We start from the raw sequence: 14,960 nt of genomic DNA, 5'->3' as shown, positions 1-14,960 counted from the left end.
ATGTACACTCTGCCATCCCAGAGCTGGCTTCTTTGCATGCAGTAAAGGAAACATAATCTGCAGTTGCTCCATCAGAGGGAAATGCCATCTTGGAGCCTTGATGCCTGCAGCTGGCTGCTGTGGCTTTGGGGCTGCTCAGATCTCGTGCTTGAAGGCTGAAGGTGATCATGGCAGGAATCAGCAAGGGAGAGAGCCTCGAAAAACCACCCAGCTGTGCCGCTGTTATTGATCACTTGCACTCCTGGAGCACTGCCAGGCACCAAATTCCCGTTTGTCATCAGTGCTGCCAGACATCAGGGAGATGCAGGACCAGGCCCCTCTGGGGTCTCCTGCAACTCAGCCTATAACCAGATGACAAAAGACAATTGTGGATACCTCATGTAAATCTAGGAAAGTTTGTTCTGATCAGCTCTCACCCAGAACTCGCCAAGAAGGGATCTGCTATTCCTCTTTGCGGATCGGATGCTGGCAGTGAAAAGAAATGCCCCAGTGCAGCTTGGCGAACCGTGAGGGTAGAGAGCAACAGGATGGAAGCCCACAGCCCACTCACGACCCCCCAGCTCCCACCCACGCCCCCACCCGGCTGATTTTGCGGGACAACAGCCCCAACAGGTGGGAAAGGACCCTCTCCCTGGCCACATCTCCCTGGCAGCTCAGCCCAGCAGGGCCTGCCGCCTCGCGTATTTTAGCAATAATTACCCACTCTTTCTTTTTTTAGACAAACACCCCAACTGTTGTGCACGGGAAAACGAAAAAAAAAAAAAAAGGACGAAAGAAAGCAAGTATTAAGGGAAATCAAACGCCTCGTTACGCAGAGGGGGAGCGAGCGCTCCTCGCACCAGCTGACGGTGCTCGCTCCCCGGCAGCGCGGCTCCGGCAGATGCGCGGGTGCCTCTCGGTGCGCCCCCCCGCCGGCGCTCGGCCCCGGGGGTGCGGGGGAGGCCGGCCCCTGCGCGGGGGGGTAGGACCCGCTCCGAGCCCCTCCCCGCCGCGGACCGGAGAAGAGATGCCCAACTTTCCCCTTCCTCCCCGGCGGTTCGGAGCGGGGCGCGGAGCGGGGCGCGGAGCGCGGGGCCGAGCGGGCGGCGGCGGGGCCGGAGCGCGGCGCATCGGGCAGCGGGGGGACCCTGCGGCCGCCCCCGGCCCGGCCCCGCGCTGAGCCCCGCCGGGCGGGCTCACCGCCGCCGCCGCCGCCCCCCGGGGCCGCCCCTCGCCTCGCAGAGATGCCCGGGACGGTGCTGCTGCTCTGCCTGGCCCTCGGGCCGGTCCTGCGCGCCAGGTGAGCCCCCCGCACCCTCCCCCGCCGACCGGGACGCCCCCTCCCCGCCTCAGTTTACCCGTCGGGGCAACGGGAGGGGAGAGGGCTGAGTCGCAGCACCTCTCCCCGTGTCCTCCCCCACCGCGGCTTCAACGGGGGTTCGGGCACCTCCGTGCGTGCCCCCAGCGGTTCCTTCCAGCCGGTCCCGAGGCAGGATCGGGTCCGGTCGCGACAGCACCTAATGCCTGCATGTCCCTTGCACCCCGGGCTCCCCTCCGCATGCCGGGATCGAGAGGGCGTCCCGTTTTCCACCCCGCCATCACCTCGCTGGCTGAATCCTGCCCGGGGCTGAGCCCTTTCTGAGGGTGTCCAGAGCACGGCCAGAGGGAGCTCGGCACGTCCTGGGGGCTCCATCCATCACCGGGGCATTTCCACGTGGAGTCGGGCTGCGTAGGAAGGAGCTTGCGTCCCCTTCCCTGCGCTCCATCCCCTGGCACCCCGGAGCCCCCGCAGGGCTTGCAGCCTGGCAGGAGGAGGGCAGAGCGGGCTCCCGCCTTGCTCTACAGGTTGGCCCCGGGTTCCAGCTCTGAGTGCCGGCTGGGAGCCACCCCGATGCCCCCCGAGCGCTGGGCGAGGAGGTGAGCAGAGCCAGGGGCTGGCAGGTGACACTTCTCTCTCCCAAGGCCAGCAGTTCGTAGCGCTTTTCTGTAAACAGCGATGAAAGGGCCCACGCACAAGAGCTTTTCAAGTTTCTTTTCCCTTTTTTTTTTTTTTTTTTTTTTTACAATTCCTAGCCCTGCTGATGAGTTTAATGGCTAGATGGGGAAAGAACATGTTGTCAGCAGATTGTTACCCCCAGGGCTTGGGGGAAGAGGGATTTTACTGGCTGAAGCTAATTGGCAGAATAAGCCGCCTTAAAGCCGATCAAATCCCATTACAGATGCAGTCAGGGACAGGGAGCATGAATCCTGCTACTAATGGTCAGCTCTGCCAAGGCTTCCCGACCCTGGGTGCAGGCAGAAATTCCATCCCTGCCACGGTCCTCCAGGGCTTGGCCTTCCCAGGGTCAGGGCAGCAAGAGCTGACCCACAGCTCATGCCCTGACACCCAACCTCTCCTGTGCACTGCCACAAAGCCCCCCGGCAGTGTGGTGGTGCTGGGGGGCATCTGAGGGCTGAGAGGGGGATGGATCCATGGTGGTCCCGGTTCCTGTGCCCTACAGTCCCTGCAGTGCATTGCCACGAGCCCTGCATTTTGAGAGGGTGAGTTGTAAGCTGCAGGATCACGAGGAAGAGCAATTCAGTCCTGTATTCACATACCCTTGAGCAGGAAGGTTCACTCCACAGCTGGCCCAGCTTCCCTTGTGGTCCAGTCCCTCATGTCTGCCTCTTCCCTGAGTCCTGCTTTGCCAGGAGCAGTGGCTGTGAATGTTTGGGGGGGTGGGCATAATGAGAATGGGAGAGGAATCCTGTGAGAGAAGGAGAAAAGGAGCAAGGGTCTTGTTCTGCATTCACTGCATTTTTCCTGGATGCAGTTTGTGGAGGGTGAATCTCCTCTGCCCTACACATCTTGGTAGGTGCTGGGGTGAGGAGCACGGTTCAGGTGCCGTGTGTGTGAGAGCTCTTCTGGTAAAAGCAGCAAGATCCATCTCCTGGCACTGGAGCGGGCTGGATACTTTGTGCCAGGTGACTCAGCACTCCCCAGACGGTCCCCCCAGCACAGAGCCTAATTTACCAGTGTTTCCCAGGGCACTGCCTCGGCTGGGACCAAGGCACCCAACTTGGAACCCTGTGGGCAGGATCCCCACGCAGCATCGCACCACAGGAAAGCTGGGCTTGGCAGGTGCTTGACACTGTGCTGACTTGACCATTGGGGCTTCATGGAATGTGCTGTAAAAGGAGAAGTACAAAGACCTGAAATTTTGGTAGGGGACAGCTTAGTGAGGCCCCTGTCCTTTAATCCTCTGCCCATTTCTAATTTAGAGTAGTGTACCTGAACGTCCCTGTGCCTACAACCCTAGGAGGCACTGGGATGGGTGACTAGAAGGACACATTAGCATGTGGTAATTAGGATTGACCACAGTGCTTTTCAACCAAGGGAAATGTTGTTCTTGCATTTTGCTGGTGTCTGTTCCCTGGGAGCAGGGGAGGCTTTCAGCAGTGATTGCAGAGGGGCTGGATACAACCCCGGGATCTGCATCTTCCCTGGGAGGCTCCTGCCTCAGGGCTACTTGCGAACAGTAGTGGGTGTGCATCCTAGTCAAGCACCATCAGCTGTCCTACCAGGCAAGGAGCAGAAGTGTCTTCATGGGCTCGTGGCACATGTTGCTCTTCCTCCTGCCGAGGGAAAACCTTGTCAGACAGCTTAGGCACTGGGGTAGGGAGCCAGCCACCAGTTCCTCAGGTGTCTTTGACCAACAGTGTGTTAGGAAACCTCTGCAAAACAGGTGTCTGCTGCAGTAAAACAGGATCAGGGAGGCGAGGCAGAGCACTGTCCTGCTGTAATGCCAGGGGTTGCCCGAGGAGGGTTGTCCAACCCCATCCATACATATGAGCACATCCGAGAGGACAACTCCCTGCCGTGCAAGCCTCCTGCTCTGGGCACCAGCAGGAGCTGCCACGGCCCCAACTGCATCTGTCAGACCAGGGATTTCCTCGCAAGGTCCCCAGTTCTGCCCTGCTGTCACCGCCCCCAGCCCAGCTCCTGCCCACACTCCGGCTGTGTGCCAGCCCCAGGGCCCCCACAGGAGGGCTGTGAGGAGGGTGTTTTGACATTTTAATAAGCAGAGAGGTGAGGAAAGATGGCTCTGCCTTTTCTCCTGGTTGCACAGAGACGTATGAGAACTGGCTGTCCCCTGCCACCAAACCAGTCACTCTGTGCCTGGAGATGGAGCCGCCAGGCCAGCAAGTGTTCACAGCACGCTGGGGATCACTGCAGGTCTGCACTGTCACATTTCCATTAGCAGCTGGAGGGGGGATGCTCATGTCACCTTAATACCTTTCCTGTGCAACAGATCTTGGACTCTTCCCTTCTCAGTTTAAAGTGGGACCACCAGGAAGAGAGACTGGGGAGGAGGCAGTGGCGTAAGAGTCACACTCTTGAGCAGCAAGGGCCGGTGTGTGTCTGTGTGTGCACAGACACTCAGAAAAAGCATATTTTCTCCAGAAAAAGCTGGCTTGCTTATGCTAAAATGGCTTAGTATGGTTTAGTCGACCAGGATTAGCTGCATTAGCAAAAAGTGTATTTTTGGTAGTGTCACTGCATCTGTAATAGGGATATGGCTCCCTGGAAATGCTAGCCCAAGCCTTAGGATGTTAATCAGTGACACTAAATGGGGGGAAACCAGAAGACTGAAGGCAGAGTAAGCAGCCTGGGCTTGTTCAGCCTCAAAAGGGACGTTTTGGACTCTACTTTAGCCTTATGTCTTGGAGGAGCTGCGTTTTTGGCTGAGCAGTGGGACACGCGGTGTTCAGCGCTGGCAGGTGGCTGGGCTGACTTCAAGTAGGGTCAAGGGGCCGCTGAGACAAGGTTTTGGTGTGGCTGTTCCCACTTTGCCAGAGGCAGCTTCCATCACCCAAAACACCGGCAGCAAGGCAAGGCAGTTCTCACTGCTTTCCCCTGCCCTGAGCTGCGCTGTGGGCACTTGAGCTTCTCTGCTGCCCGCAGGAGCGGGGCCAGCCCCAGACTTCACTCCGCGCAGCTCTCGGGTGGTCGCAGCGCGGTCCCCCGTTCCTCCTGCAGCTGCTGGAGACGCGCAGCTCGCCTGCCCGGCTGCCTTTCGGAGCAAGCGCTCCCAGAGAGAGCCAGGCGAGCCCTCTCTGCCGCCGCTCGGATGGGGAAGCGCATCCTGACAGCGTTGCTTAACACTCCTTAAGCATCGTTAGAAAGTGCAGCGCAATCAGACGGGAAACAAGGAGCTGATGTACCAACACCTAATGTGCGGCGGCAGGCAGCCAGCTGCGCGCAGCCCAGCTCCTCGTCGGGGGACAACATCCCGGCGCCTGCAAGCTGGGGAGATGCAAAGACTTTCAAAGTGATTGTGAAAGCAAGTCTCGTCTGGGGGTTTTAAAAGAGGAGCGTCTGATAAATTGGCCGCAACGTGTCAATTCGATGCTTTTTTTACCCCTCTTGAAGTGCCTTCGCCAGGCGGTGCCTCCCCGGGCGCTGGAGGGAGATGTTGAATCCGCGGTGCCTCATCGCACCTCGGAGCTGCGAGGCTCCAGCTGGGAAGTGTCAACACGGTGGCAGCTCCCGCTGCGAGCCCCTTTCTGGCGCTGGAGCAGGTGACACGCTGACATGGCAGACGTCGAGGGGGGTGTGCCGGCTGCGGGATCGCTCGGCATCCTCTCCCACATATGGCTGTGTCATTCCGGAGACAGTCTTGTGAATGAGCTGCCCAGAGCAGCGGCAGGTGGTTAGAATTTCCCGGGTGACCATGTGGACCTAATCTAATTAGACGGTTAGGAAAACTCCTTTAGGAAAAGGGAGGAGTGAGAAAGGTTTAGAGAGGGCAGATTTGAAAGGCAGCGAGAGAAGCTCTTGCTAAGTGGATCACGTCCAAAGCAGGATACAAGCTTTCCTTGCCTGGCTTGGAACTGGAAGATCGGGAAGATGGAACATCTTTAAATGGGAGCTCACGCCAAAGGCTGGGGAGGAAGGATTGGTGAGTGCAGGCAATGGGTTGTGGCAGGTCTTGGCCTGAGGGCAGAGGAGTTTGCATAAGGCTTTAATTTCTGAGGATCTGTGCAGGGCAGATGGCTGGGTTCCTGGCATGCCAGACAAGCATGCTGCCTGCTTGGTAGTTTTAGGACCTCTTTTCACTGAAATGCTTTTCTTGTAAATGCCTTGCTCCCCAAAAACACTGATTTGTCGCTGTCTTCTTCCTCAGAGGAAGGTTGCTTCAGGTGTCTGCAGCAGGCAGAGCAGCTGAGGTATTTGGGGTTAACAGGCAGCTCCAGCAGCAGGGCTGGGAGTGGGATGAGCAGGAAGGCAGGGAAGAGCAGGGACTGGCTCCCCCACCTCGGGGCTGAGCAGTGTGTCTCCAAAGAAAGCTGAGGAGGGTGTGGAGCACCCCATGCCTGCTAGTCTTTACCACTGGTGATAAGGCTCCTGCATGTCTGAGGGACCCTGAAGTGAGCAAAGGTGCCAGGTGAGTTGTGTCTTAGCAGTGTGGCCGAGAGGAGATCACTGAGCTGCTCATGCTCTGCCTTTTAGCTGCCCTGCATCCTTCTCCCTTAGTATCTCTGAAACACAGCTGTGCCCCTGCTCCCACAGAGCACCAGAGAGCTGCCACAGCCACATCTCTATCCCTTTGTATCTCCACTCCAGGTGTGAGAGCACAGAGGAATACGATTACGATTACCTCAGCATCAATAAAACCTGGGTCCTCACCCCCAAGGCGCAGGAGACTGATGCCACACAGATCCTCAACTCGCTGCTGAAGAACTATGACAACAAGCTGAGGCCCGACATCGGCAGTAAGTGTTCCCTGAAGCTCCCTGTGTCCAGGGGTGCTGGCCTGGCCTGGCTGTGTCTTGTGTTTCCTGTGCTTTTGTGACTGCTGTAGTCGTGATTTTCAGTGGGGTAGAGCCATGCCGGTCCCAGATGCTCCCCTTGTCCTCAGCCCTCTGCAAATGATGCTGGCCCCAGCTCACCCACACCTGTTTCATTTTCCTTGCAGTCAAGCCCACGTTCATTGATGTGGATATATATGTGAACAGCATCGGGCCGGTGTCTGTCATCCAGATGGTGAGTGCTGGCGTCGCTGCAGGGTCGCGGTGTCACCACAGCTGGGTTGGGCGTGGGAGGGGGCTGGCCCAGCCCTGCTGGTTGTGTCGTGCTGGCCAGATGTGATGTGAAGGTGCTGTTGTCACGAGAAGAGGTTTCCCCTCCCTTGGGAAGAGCTGTTCTGACCCGCTGGGAGCTGAAAAGTCTTAACCACTATCACCAGTTAGGAGCAAGGTCCTCAAGGGCCCTGGGTGAGCTCAGCAACCTTATACTGTGCTCATGAGTTCAGGGATGATGATGTTTTGTGATCTCCACTGGCAAAGTGTCAATGGACACCTCTGCCTGCTGGCTTTGCCATCTCCTCCCTGGGAAGTGTGTGAGCACCAGGATACTCGGGCAAGTTGCACCACCCTGGATGAGCCAGGGCAGTGGTGGCTGAAGTAGGGGCAGCGTGCTTCCAGGAGGACTGAGATAGGTACCTGGAGATGGTTTCCATGGCAGTGGTCTGATGGTGTGAAACTTGGGTGTCCAGGCCTGGCCTGTGGTGCTGGGGAAGGGGAAAGCAGGGTGCCTCAGGTCCAGCATCTCCTCTTTGTAATGTAGAACCTCAGAGTGATGCCACCACAGCTGTGACGATTTCTCCTCATGGCTCAGGACCCAGCTGTGCTAGGAGATGTGGAAACACTTAACAGGCACACTTTTTGATCTGGAGAGCCTTCAGGCCGTGCACTGGAGATCAGCTGTTGATTATTTATTTTACAGAGGAAATGTTTATTATCATTGTTGTTGTTAGTAGTAGCATTTTCCCTGTGAGGTTGGGTTTTTTCTCTTTTCCAGCAAGGAAGAAAACTGACTGCTGTCAGGTTTTGAAAGACTTCTTTGGTCCATTGGGCAGTGGGGTGGAGAGGACAAAGGAGAGGTACAGCTAGGACCATCTGGCTTTTCTTGTCCCTCTCAGTGCAGAACAAAGCAGGAACAAAATCAGCCCCCTTAAACTGAGAAAGAAAAAAAAAAAACTCCCAAAATGGGCATGTTTATTTTTAGTTTCCAAAGTACAAAATTTCCACTGAACAAACCCCTCTGGGGATGGAGGAATGGCACTGTAGCTGTAGTACCACTTCTTCTACTCCCAAGAGCATTTTGAAGCTCCTGCTCAGAAGCCACCAGATGGGCACCTGACTGGGCGCTCGCTCACACGGGGAGGGCACCATCAGGAGGCCCAGCAGGGGCAGCCCCAAGGCTGAAAATTCCCTTGCATTGTGTCAGTGTGCCCGGTCTCCAGGAGAGGAACCACACCCCGAGCCATGTGGATGTCATCCCTGGCTGTCAGCGGGTACCACAAGCTCCTCCATCCCACGTGGGTGTGTGGACATGAAGCCACAGTGAATAAGAGCAGCAGTGCAGGGGCTGGGTGTACTCACCTCCTCAACCACTGCTGTGCCTGGAGGCAGAGCACAGGAGTCATCTTATAGGTGGCTGTTCTACCTGCTTTGTACTGCCCAAGGATATGCCAAGAAAACCAGGGAAAACCCCAGTGCACATCCCCTTTCCCTCTCTTTCTCCCTCATCTTTACCCCTTTCCATCCCTGCTGGGAGCTCCGTTCTGCTCTCCTCGCTGTCACAGGAACACTGCATAGCCACGCAGGTGGCAGCAGTAGAGAGTGGTTTATAGAATCCAGTCTGCATCCAGAGTGCATTTTTCCTTCTAAACAGGGATACCAGGCACTGCTGCTAGGCTGGTTTCCTAAGAAACACAGCTTATGCCATGGTGATGGGTGTGTGAGAACGTACGTCCATCCATCCCAGTCTTTCAGTATTTTGGATCCTCTGGGCTAATACCAACCATATATGGCTTCAGGTACAGGAGCTTCAGGAACATTCAGCATCTCCAGTATTTTTGTGAAAACAAGATGCGAGGAAGTAGCAATAACCACCCCCACCAAGGGGAAGAGCCATGGTGTGAACTCAATCCTTACCAGAGGCTCTGGAATCATGTGGGAGAGTGCTGCTGAACCCTGGCTGTTCCTAGGACAGCTCAAGCCATGTGTTTAAGCTCTTTCTAAGGGTCAGCAGAAGCTTTTTTGTGCTTCATGGAATGGGGCTCCACAACTGCGCAGGATCCTGGGGGTCCCAGCACACTTAGTGCGAGTCAGGAGTGTGAACACTCTGGCACTTGAAATTGCCAACATCTGCAGGGCTGTGCTGGGGAAACTGCTGCCAAGGGGCTGGCCTACCCATCTGCAGCCTTCCCACCTGAGCAAGGGATTGCTGTTTGTGTTTACTTTTCCATGCTGATGAAATGAATTAGGTCATTCTGTGGGTCGGGCCAGCCACTGGCAGGCTGGCATCAAACATGATAGACTGTCTTTGCTGAGGACATGCCAATCCCACTTTGTCCCCTTTGATACATCTTCTCCCACCCTGGGAAGCCCTGCTTTCTCCCAGCTGTCAGGCCCATCCCACGTGCCCCGTCTCGCCTTCTCCCCATGCACCACCTGAGGAAATGCACATTTCCAAGGCAAGGGAAGCAGAATTTGTCTCAGAGCTACATCTCTCTTGAGCCCAGGGTGACATTTCTCTCTGCCACAGATACAGAGGCTTGTGCAGGCTGGGAGGTCCACTGGAGGGGAAATGTGCCATTGATCTCTTTTAGGTGCATTGCAATGACAGCGTTGTGCATAAATATTTCTCTCTTGCATAGACAGGCTGTGTAGAAGACAAAATCTTAGTTCTGCTTTTACAAAATACAACAGCATTGCTGTGGCTATTAGCTTGGACCAGCGTGGTCTGTGCATGTGAAGATGAAGGCTCTAGGGTGGCCTGACATGCTGGTGGAATAGAAGGCTCCAGCTTCAGCAGCACGGTTTGAATACTGGTCTCCAGTGATCTTCTGCTCACACCTCAAAGGGTTAATGACTTACTGCTGTCTTCATCCTGGTGATGCTCTGTCAGGGCTTGGAAGCTGGCCCTGCGTCGCCGCTGCTCAACCTCCAAATGATAAATCATGTCAGGATACAAAGCTGATTCCGGTCCTTAAAAATGAATAGGTGATTTGAAAATGCCCCGTGCTGGGTGTGAATTCTGCATCTCCCTCATCAATCATTTGTCATAAATAACATTAACATTCAGGAGTCAGCAGAAGGTGGGCAGGTTTGGAGCGGGAAGAAATGTGAAGAGATTTCCTGGTATCTTTTGTAGACCAGAGTGGCAGTCTTGTTTCTCATGTAGGTAGCTGAGCAAATTTTACATTCTTTCCTCCCTGGGGAAAGGACCCTCTGTGTTCTGCCAGTAACCAGAAACAGAGCTGGGAGATGGTTAAATGATGATAAGCAGGACAGGAGTTGGTTGGAAGAGAACGGGCTGCGGGGAGAGGTGGGACCATCAGGTCCCACAGCTGTTTACTCCAGTCCATGCATGGACTGGGATTTCCTCCCCAGCCCCATGAACCTGTCTTTGGGTGGGACTGGGACACTTGGCAGTTCTCAGGGTGCTGGGAAGCTGTGTTTACACCATCAGGGAAAGGCTGCACTCAGCCACGAGCCCTTCCAGAGCTGCCGCTGAGTGCCGGCCAGCAGCCCCTCGAACCAAAGGAGTTGTCACCCACCAGTGCTGCAGCTTTCCATGGATCTGGATGCCCAGTTAGATTCCCATTAACAGGGACAGTGTTTAGGTCTCCTTGGCTTATCACTAAGCTGAGCCTGGTGCAAAGCCCCACTTTGGTTGTCTGAGCATGTTTACAGGAAGAGGTGCCAGGGAGGGTTGTGGCAACATGGACCGACGGAGGAGACTTGGGGTGCAAATTTTCTGCTGACTGGTTGTTTGCTGGAGGGATTTGCTCCTGGTTTTGTTTTGTCATGGCTTTATTGCTATAGATTATAGCTTTAACTGGTGTCAAGGGCACCTAGAGCTCTGGATCACCTTCCTTTAGGGATGCTTAACTCTCAGGAAATGATGCTGTAGTAGTAAAGCAGGTGCCAACTGTTGGGGCTGAGTGTCTTTCAGTCCTGAGGATGTCCGTGAGGTGTCCATGAGAGCCACCACGGGTGAGAAAGTGCTTCTGTGCTGGGCTGGGGGATGGAGCTAGTCCTGCCCAGAGCTTCTCAGATTCCTCCCAGAGGTCAGAGCTCAGTGTCCTTTTCTGCCTTTCTTGCCCAAAACCAAGCGTGAGGCTCAAGGAACTGGACACTGAGAACACAGCCCAAACAAGCCTCCTGGCCAAAGTGAGTGGACACATGCCACTCCTCCAGGGACCTGCCTTGGTTACCTGCTTCAGGTGTCTGGGACCAGAGGCAGTGCAGCAAGGGTTAGTTTAGATGCTGGAGATGCCTCTCTTTGGCATGTGTGAGGAGATGCTCTTGTGTGCCAAATTCTGTAGCAAAACATGATGACAGCTCGTCTGCTGGGGTTGTACACCACCTCAATCTCATTACTTAATGATGATAAAGATGGAAAGAGCAAAATTGGCCTCCATTATTCACCAGGGTCGGGATTCTGCTGCCTCTGAAGTGCCTGTGATTTTCAGGGGTAGGGCAAAGCTCCCATCTCAGTTATTACAGCAAATTATTTTCTTATCTCTGCCTGTGAGTGGGGGGCTGGAACCTGAAGAGGATGATATGTCCAGACACAAGTGTTGACTATTCCCCCCTTCACTCCTTAGGAAGGAGGTGCTTCACACTATTACCTTCCTAGTGCTGTGCCTGGCTACATTAGTTACCATGCAACACACTAATGAAATTGAGGACCAAGAACATATTTTCCCACATCTGGAGTTACTGCAGAAACGATTTAATAGATTTGCATGTATGGTGCATTTGTGAAAACACTGTGAAAAAGGGGGAGGGAGGGGAAGAGGGAAATGTTTATTCGTTATCAGCTGATGAATAATTAATTTACAAACATTGTCTTGTTAAATATAAATTAAATCCTCATTTGACACACTTTATAATTTAGAAGTATAAGCCCAGCATGAATGAAGAGAACTCCCCACTGACTGCTTTCATGTAAATCCCGAGGAGGCAGGGAGGGAGGTTTGGCTGTCAGAGTTAAAGCTGACAAGGAGCAGTGGTGAGGAAGGGGGCTGATGTGGCAAAAGCCACCTTGGGGACCTGGAGCACTTTGTCCTTGCTCATGGGGAGACTGAATGGGGCAGAGAGGCCGTGGCTGTCTGCACAGCCCCCTTCCAAGGATTGCCTCTCCCCACGCAGAGCCGTGGGTGGCTGAGCTGCCGAGTGGTGGCTCTTGGAGCGAAATCCCCGTCGATGCCACCTTATCAGAGCGTGCAGCAAGGCTGCTTGTGAGCAGCTGAGCTACCCCAGCAGCAGGGGCAGAGATCCCCAAGAGGGGAGCTGGGCAGGCAGGGCTAAGCCACCCTTGCAGAGAGCCCTGAGCCAGCTGGAGGCATCGGAAGCGAAGCCTCATCCCGAGGAGTGGAGGCTGTGCTTTGTTGGAAGGCAGGCAGCGTGAGAGCCACAGCAGGAAGCCTTGGGTTACAGCCCTGGTGTCCCACTGCAAGGCTTGGGTTAATATCTTAGTTTCTCCTTAATAGATGGGGAAACCAAGACCGGTAATAATTGTCTGGCTCTGAGGAACACTTAAGTCTTGATTATACTTAGCTTTGGCTGCTCTGGAATAAGTAGGAAGGAAATGAATTGAAAATGGCACACTGCTTAAAATGCTTGACTGTGTTCCTCTGGAGCACAAGATAAGCCTATAGGTAAAGGAAATCTGCTACCTCCCCCCTCCTTCCCTGATAATAATAGACTCCAGCGGTTGCACAGCACTTCTCAACTGAAAGGACTTAAAAATGCTTCACAAATCATCTGTCTAGGAGGCAATAGCCCAGATGCACCCACTTCTAGGGCAGATTGCAGTGCCTGGAGCACGCTGCAATGCTCTGCCAAGGATAGTGTGGCTCTCCTTGGCCCGCCCTGTGTGCAGTGAGTGTGGGCATCAGCACAAATCTGCTGAGGTTTCACAGGACACGCTCACGTAATGAGCTAGGTCAGGTTTTGGCCCCCGATAAAGATGTATATCATAGAAATTTCGAGTGTTGGGAGATGGGTATTGCTCGCTGCAGGCCCCAGCGCTTTTCCTGGCTGTTATTTCCCAGCCTGAGTGATGGCTCGGTGCCGCAGGAGCCGGTGGCGCGTTTATAACGTCTTCACAAATACTCGCGTGCTTGGAGGGTTCTCACAGCTCTTGATTCCTCCATTGGTCACCTGAGCCCATTCCTGTGCGTCCCAGTGCTGGGAGAGGGACTGTTCATCACGTAGATAATGGTGTTTTCGCAGCAGTGAGGTCAGGAACACAGGGAAGGGCAGTGGCTGTCCTGGAGCTGGTATTTGTCGGTGCCTTACAAAAAAAGACCCATGAGGCCACTGAGGAATCACACCAGGCACGTGTGACTTGTGGGACAAATCGTGGACTGCAACAAGAAGTCTAATGAAATAAACGAGTTACTCCCATCCTGAACCCAAGAGCTTCCAGAAGGGTCAAAGTTTGCTTCCAAAACGGAAAAGGGCTGATTTATTCACTATGAATAATTCAACCAGCTCCTTTTACTATCCAGAACACACAGTAATCCCCTCCAGATATTTTCTGTGTGACATCCACGTCGGTATTTTATTTGCAGGCTGTGCAGAAAACCCGAGGAGTCAGATATCAGGGGAGAGCTGGGGGTTTGCCTCGAAAACTTGGAGCTAAATAAAATATGAAAATCTGGACAGTGGCCTCCTGGGGGCAGAGAATGTGCTTTTCCTCGGAGACGTTTCTGGAGAGCAAAGCCCCAAAGTTAATTAACATCTGTGCTCGGAGGCAGGCGGAATGTGGCCGTACTGAAAGGTTTTTTAGCTGCAGCTTCACTCCTGGCACTCAGGTGCTTCCCACAGCCACAGCTCGGGCAGCCTCCGGCCCTCGGGCAAGGCGGGATAAATCAGCATTCATTAGGGAGTAAGCAGCTCGTGTAAATTCCTTCACGGATCTGATTTCCGGCCTTGTGCTGGCAGGATCGGCTCAATCCCTCATTCATTTTGTGCCAGCCTTAGGAGGAAACTCAGGTTTCTTCAGCTGGGCTGAACGCAGAGGGTGTTTTGTTTGCCCTGAACCCTGAACCAGGCAGGCTGCCTGGGAAGGGTGCTGACTGTAGGTGCTTCCCAAGGGGCAGATGTGCTCACTGTACCTGACCTGAGAGCTTTACTACCTGGAATTCCTCACTCTTACCCACAGAAAACCTTCCTAACACAGTTTGGGACTGCAGCAGCTGCACCTTGTCTCCCTTTCCAGAGGTGTCTGCCAGCAACTGGGCTTCTTGTGTGCTAACAGACCATGATGATCATTTTCCAGTAACCAGGGAACTCTCCTTTCTGGGGCCCTGACCAGGCTGGAGGGATGTCCCAGGCCACCCTGGCAGCTCCCAGCTTGCTCACAGGTTGGCAGGGCACTATGAGGGGCTTTGCAGTGATCCACAGGCTGGGGATGCTGGATGGTGGGAATGAAGCCTTGCCCATGGCACTGGTGGGGATGTGCCCGGGAGATGTGGATTTGGAGCTGCATTTCACAAAGTAGAGAGTGGCTGCAGCTGGTTCCATCACAACCACAGAACTCACAGAATGAACCAGGTTGGAAAAGACCTCTGAGTTCATGGAGTCCAGCCTTTGCCCCAAGCCCACCTTGTCACCCAGCCCATGGCACCGAGTGCCACGTCCAGGCTCTGCTTCAACACCTCCAGGGATGGGGACTCCACCCCCTCCCTGGGCAGCCCATTCCAAGGCCTGATCACTCTCTCTGTGAAGAACTTCTTCCCCATGTCCAACCTAAACTTAACTCGTTGGAAGGGAGTTATGGTGGGTAAGCAGGACGAGCTTGGCCAGTTCTGCTTGGGCTTCACCCAAAATTCTGGAGGGTGGGGGAGCTGGGCACAGGGGCACTGAACCTCCACCACCACCCCTGCTGGGAGCACTCACCTGGTGGAGCTGCT

General features: G+C 54.7%; 1 protein-coding gene across 1 annotated transcript in view; it reads left to right on the top strand.

The window, feature by feature from the left end:
• The first annotated feature begins 1,141 nt into the window (after positions 1 to 1,141).
• LOC126637316 (gamma-aminobutyric acid receptor subunit gamma-4) overlaps positions 1,142 to 14,960 on the top strand; it is a 34,953-nt gene continuing 21,134 nt past the window's right edge. The window contains exons 1-3 of the mRNA XM_050310486.1: positions 1,142 to 1,279; positions 6,587 to 6,735; positions 6,939 to 7,006. Of these exons, the coding sequence (XP_050166443.1) occupies positions 1,224 to 1,279; positions 6,587 to 6,735; positions 6,939 to 7,006 (273 nt within the window). The 5' untranslated portion in view covers positions 1,142 to 1,223. The remainder of the gene's footprint in view (positions 1,280 to 6,586; positions 6,736 to 6,938; positions 7,007 to 14,960) is intronic.

Source organism: Myiozetetes cayanensis, unplaced genomic scaffold (genome assembly GCF_022539395.1).
Source record: "Myiozetetes cayanensis isolate MyiCay16 unplaced genomic scaffold, myiCay2020 scf15, whole genome shotgun sequence".
NCBI classification, from domain to species: Eukaryota; Metazoa; Chordata; class Aves; order Passeriformes; family Tyrannidae; genus Myiozetetes; species Myiozetetes cayanensis.
This window is presented reverse-complemented; position numbering and strand designations above follow the sequence as displayed.